This window comes from Pygoscelis adeliae, unplaced genomic scaffold, assembly GCF_000699105.1.
Source record: "Pygoscelis adeliae isolate BGI_AS28 unplaced genomic scaffold, ASM69910v1 Scaffold300, whole genome shotgun sequence".
NCBI lineage: Eukaryota > Metazoa > Chordata > Aves > Sphenisciformes > Spheniscidae > Pygoscelis > Pygoscelis adeliae.
Genome location: NW_008824004.1, coordinates 2,543,032 through 2,548,914, shown reverse-complemented (window position 1 = coordinate 2,548,914; position 5,883 = coordinate 2,543,032). Strand labels below are relative to the sequence as shown.

Below are 5,883 nucleotides of genomic sequence, written 5' to 3'. Positions count from 1 at the left end.
TACCCTGGCGTACAACAGAAGGAGGCAGTCAGCTGGGACGGTGTGGCTGGGGTGTAGCCCCAGTCATGCATTGTGTGAGGCATCTTTCTTTTTTTCTGTTCATCCAAAACCTATTGTTATAAAACAGAGAGACCACACGGGGAATATATATTCTCCAGAGAACAGCTAAGTACTGAATACGTGGCTGGGACAGCAAGTGTCGGGACTGACTTTCTCGTAGACTCCTTGAATGACTAAACCTACAGGAACACTGACATTTTGGGGATAAGCCAGCCCCACCCTTCATAATTAGGGCAGAAGCCCTCTGTGAGTTGACAACATCCCGATGTTGCCAGGTACTCCTGTGTGTCAGGTACTGAATTATCCAAGGACCCAGAGAAATGTTGATGTCACTGGAAATTACGCAACATATACTTTGAAAGGAGGCTCTGAAGTAGCCCCTTAACCACAGAGGAACTTGACCGTTTAGTGTATACTTAAATGTCTTGCTAGACCAAAGCTACACTGTATGTTTGTGGGTATGTATGGGGACTTACTCATACGTGGATTTCTTCCTCTGTTCCCCCCGGGGACCAGCTCTTTTGCGCACTTAAACAAGCTGGAAACAGTTGAAACTAAATCCCAGTATGTAACGTGAATCCTGCGTTTAGTGGGTTTGACTTTTAAAAATGCAAATACACACAGGCCCTGATGACTTCAATAGCATTTATGGGTGTTCAGTGCTTGTATAAATGTCACACTATTTATAACATATTTCTGTGTCCTTTTTTTATATTCTCTGTTGGCCTGTCTCTTTTCCACTGTGGTATCTTTGACTGACATAGTCACATCAGGATGTAGCATGTGTTTGAATAATTAAGAAAATACAAATAAAAGTAATCTTTATTCTAGTCCATATTTTTCCATTGCTCAACCACCAAAGATAACAGTACCATTTCACCACTGCTTTTACATTCTGTGGAAGAAAAATACTTTTAGTTTTGCAGTGGTTTATTAAACCTTCCAAGTCCAATTATTTGCCCCTAGATTTTCCCCCCTGAGCTTTAGAAAATTGTTTCAGCTATATCCAAACTCATGCCAACTTCCTGGCTTCTCGGCCGCAACCCATCAGCAAGTGCTCTACTAAGAACCACTTTGAGGCTTTCTTTGAACCTCTTCTTCTTGCTGCTTCCTACGAAGAAGTAAACAAGGGGGTTGATGCTACTGTTAACGGTGGAGAGAACAACGGTGACGTGGTTCTGCTGGCTGAGCAAAGACGACCAGTGGTGGTAATTCAGAAGATACAACAGCCTCATAGGCATGGCAAAGATGAGGAAGACAATGACTGTGGCCACAATGATGATGTAGAGCTTTGACGAATGAGGTCTCAGGGAGTTACGATGAATCCTGATAACCAAGATCAGGCTGGACAGAATCATTAGAGGAATGAAGATCATGAAAGTCAGGATCCATGTGAAGATGAGCAGTGCTTGGCAATGGTTGCCATCATCAAATTGTTCCTTCGTTGAATCATCTTTGCATGTTAAGTATTCAGCTACTGTCATCAGAAAAGACAGAGTCCACAGAATCGCACACACAATTGCTGATTGGTGCTGTGACCGGTGGCATCGGTACCAGATGGGGTAAACAATAGACAGACACCTCTCAATACTGATGGCTGTCAGGAGATAGAGACCAGTATTGTATCCAAGAAGGAAAACAATGGATAGTGTGGTGGTTATATAATAGTAAAAGCCATAGGCAAATCCAAAACCAGCAATGTACTCAATTGACAGAATAAATGTACAAAGCAGTAAGGAGATGTCGGCAATGGACAGGTGTGTGATGTACGCAGTGAATGGGTTTCTTTTGATCTGGAAGCAGAGGCACCAGAGGACAATTCCATTTTCACAAAAACCCAGGAAGGAGATGATCATAATTACCCAAAGTGGGGTCAATATCTCCCAGACCCTTTCCTGTGTAGAAATGTTTCTGTGCATTGAGATGTTCTCTGTGCCTTCGCTGGGATGAAACGTTATGTTTGACTCATCCATGGGGAAAGCTCAAGTTTGGATAGCACAGCTCTTCCTTCTGTAAATATGTATAAAAATATACTGTGAGCATTGTGTGCTCCTCCCCTCCCCTTTTTCCTTCTGTTTTGTGGACCCTCATTTTCTGGTCATATCTGAAAGCCTTAGCAAAAGGAAAACCAGCTTTGATATACTGATGCTAGGTGAAACCCAGTTGGAACTACTCCTGGCAACGTTAAAGATTGCTAAGCCCATCGTGCTAGCAGAAATCCTGAGCTTTCTTCTCTGTGGGGTTCAGCATATGAGTGCTAAACCACAGCTAAAGAGACACCCTCAAAGAGCTCTTGGACAAGCAACTCTCCGTCACATCGCAAAGTTTCGTGATACAGTGGTCACAGATAGCATTGGTGGTTCTTGTTAGAGCCCTAGATTGTTCCCAGAGAGGTCTATTCAGCTCCCGTTGAAGCTAATGATATTAATTTTAAGTTAAACATATGTATTTCAAGTGAATTTGGCTCGTAAGTTTTTTGTTTTTAAAAAAATTGATACCAACATCTCTGTTCCAGGAAGGGCTTTAATTAAGTAAGTAAAAATAATATGTAGTTACTCAGCATTGTATTCCCTCCGAGTACAGAGGTGGAGGGAAAGCAGAATGCCACTGTTTTGAGACGGTAATTTTTGACCAGCTTTAAGTGCCATTTATCATAGCATAACATAAGTTAACCATGTTTACACACTCTGAACACTTAGCACAACTGCAATATCCTGCAAACATTACAAATCCAACCCATCACAAGGAGAAGTAGTTGTTCAGGTTCCCTGTCATTGTTATAATGGTTATAGCGGTTGTTTTGCTGAGTTACGGAAAAAGTTCTCCTTTTGTATGTCTTCTTTTATCTCATAACGGAGAATTAGCAGCATTGGCTTCAGCTGATTTTCATATGTATATTTCATGCCCCCTTCCCTGTTAACTTCCTGGCTGCCCCTGTGATGATACAGAGTCACATTCAGGACCCTTGCTGATTTACTGATGTTAACAGGGACTAACTGTGGGCAATAAGCTTGCCCAGCTGACTTGGTTCATCCATGTAAGCAGCCTTGTTCACTAACACGCCATAATGGGAATTTACCCTTATCCTCAAGCAGTTAAGAACATCAAATGCAAAGTAAAGAAGTTTTACTGGGGCTAACTTTCGCAATTATTATTTAAACAGAGCCATTTACCCCACTCATAAATTTTCTCTCATGAGCCCTGGGTTTCCTGGGTTCAAAACGGCTTCTTAAGACACAACATCACAGTCTAAAAAAGAGCATTCAGTAAACAACCTAGGAAGCCTCAGGGCTTGCTGGCATTTAAACCTGCACAAAAATGTTAACGATGATCCCACCTGGATGTTTACCATGCCACCTTCTGAGACTCAGTTGGAGGGAACAAACAACATAGCTGGAAATGTGGTAGAGAAATGAGTGTGATCGCAACAAGTAAATGCAGTGACCAGAATGAGTGGCAAGCCTCCCAAAAGCAGTGTTCTGCAAAAACTGCAGAGGGAAGGTGCTCAAACAGTGTTCTGCTGGAAGCGTAGTAAAGCTTCACAGGAGAAATGCAGAGGAGAAGCTATCTACTTCAAGTGTTGAAACAAATAGGAAAGGAAAAAACAGTATGAAAAGACTCAAGCAAGTTCTTCATTCGTATCTCTGTATAAATGGGGTATTTCTGTCTGGAGAGTAAAACGAAGAGGAAAAAGTTCTGGACTTACTGAGGTCATTCCCACGTGAGAGCATTCAGAGATGAGAATGGGAAGAGTCCTCTCCTTCCAGATACATCCATGGTCTGTTCAGATTTCCCTGAAGCTGTTGAAGAACTTCCTTGAAGAAGCTGAAGGTTACCTTCTCCAACCATTTGCCTTTGGTAAGGAGGGGGAGCAAATAGTGACTCTGACCATGACTCCCTCAAAAAGAAGTGTGCAGTTCTCCCATTGCTCCAGATGTCTGAGGCATGCCGAGCAAAGGGCCCCAGGCACATCATCTGAGGCTGTGCTTCAAATGGCATCACTCAGTAACTGACAAGTCATCTAGCTGAAAGCCTGGGAGTTAACTCTTGTGGGAGCTGAATGGCAGTATATGGAAAGTTGTCCTGGGCTGCTACAATACCAAGAGACATAGTTTAAACAAACAAACACGAAGTGAGTAGGAAATCTATTTAGGGATGATAAGATCTGAAGAAGGAAAAATCTCAAATTTAGAACTGTGCCACCAAATGCCATCTAAAATACTGTAAGTCGGTTTGTAAATTTGTCTTATATTTTTTAATATGAGAAAACAAGAAAGCAAGAAAGACAGAAAGGGACAATGAAAAAGAAGAAAGAAAGAGAGCAAGATAAAAAAAGAAGGTGAGAAAAAAGGGAAAGAAAACAGAGATGTTGAAAATGTACCATTATTTCAAAAAATGTGGAGAAAGAAAAGAAAGAAAAAGAAGGAAGGGATGGAGGGAGGGAAGAAAACTAATTCACAGAACGAAGAAAATAGACAGAAAGAAAGAAACCACAGAGCAAAGAAAATAGCCATATTCTTGTGTTAGTCTCATACATCCATTTCTCTTGGTAAAAACTGTATCTTGAGATAATTCTACCAAAAAAAACCCAGCCATGTGAAGTAAAAATCTTGAGATTTAAACAGTCTCCCCTGAAAAGTTCAAACAGGCCTAGGAGCAGATAAACTCTTTGAAAAGTCCCCTGAGGATGTCCCCTGCTTTTGCCCCAAGTATTAGGTTGTTTTTATATTCAGATATTAGCAGAACAAACATTCTTAGCCAAAAAAGGAGAGAGTTTGCTTGGTCCTCTCCTTTAGATGTTTCACTAAAACTACCAAATCCCCAAACGGGAGAAACTACTAACTAATGTGAGAAATAAATGACCCCAAAGGGAGGGTCAGAATAAAGTTAGGGAAGAAACAGAGGGAAATAAAAACAGCTTCTAATTGCTTTTGTTGGCTTAAGCTGTAATCCACCTTACGTTCAACAGCTATAGGACCAAAAACTTCAAGCTACCTCTGAAAAAGAAAAAAACCTGTTCCTTTCCCATAAAATGAGATATGCATATAAGTAATGAGAAGGGTCATTGTAGGAACACGTTAACATTTCAAGATTGACCAGGTACCTGGGTTTGTAACCCACTCAGTCTGCTGCGCAAATGCAATCCAAAATCAGGGATGCCCTGGCCCCTGTGCCTCCACGGGGAGGGTGGTTTGTGGCACCTCTCTCACATGCACACAGCACCTCCTTCATGACTGGTCCCCGGGGCACCATCAGTCATCATCTACATGGCCAGGGCAGCAGAGTGAAACCCTGTCTTGAGGTGAAGAGATCACGAACACAGCTTATCCTTGGTGACTTCAGGAGTAACAGGAAGGTTGAATAGCACAGGGGGACACTGCGCCTGCTGACCATTGGAGTGTTTGTATCAGATGCTGCCAAGAGATGGAGTGGCTATATCTGAATCAGTTTAACTATTCAGATATTGAACAAGGGAACTACAATAACAAGGCGTGGAACCCCAACAGATCTTGGGACTAGAAATTAGTATCAACAATAAAGACATGATGGACAGTATAGATACTCTGTTAATTTCAATCTAAAGCAAGATGTGACATGAATGATAATCTATCCTAAAAAATTTCTCATACACTAACCTGGTGGGACAGAGCAGCCTTGCAGTGGATGTAAGTTGAATGTACTAATACTTTCAAATATCCCGTATGTACAAAGCTAGCAGTGTTACCTTTTTATCATTTTGCTTTGAGCCTTTGCATAATTTCATGTTCTTATATCTCAGATGGGATCCACCCAAGAGTGCTGAGGGAGCTGGCGGAGGAGCTC

The 5,883-nt window shown here is 41.7% G+C and overlaps 1 protein-coding gene across 1 annotated transcript; it reads right to left on the bottom strand.

Annotated features, from left to right (window-relative positions):
* Positions 1 to 1,043: 1,043 nt before the first annotated feature.
* Positions 1,044 to 2,033, bottom strand: MAS1 (MAS1 proto-oncogene, G protein-coupled receptor). Its single transcript, XM_009325527.1, has one exon. It carries the CDS (start codon positions 2,031 to 2,033, stop codon positions 1,044 to 1,046), a length of 990 nt encoding a protein of 329 aa, XP_009323802.1.
* Between the last annotated feature and the right edge of the window lie 3,850 nt (positions 2,034 to 5,883).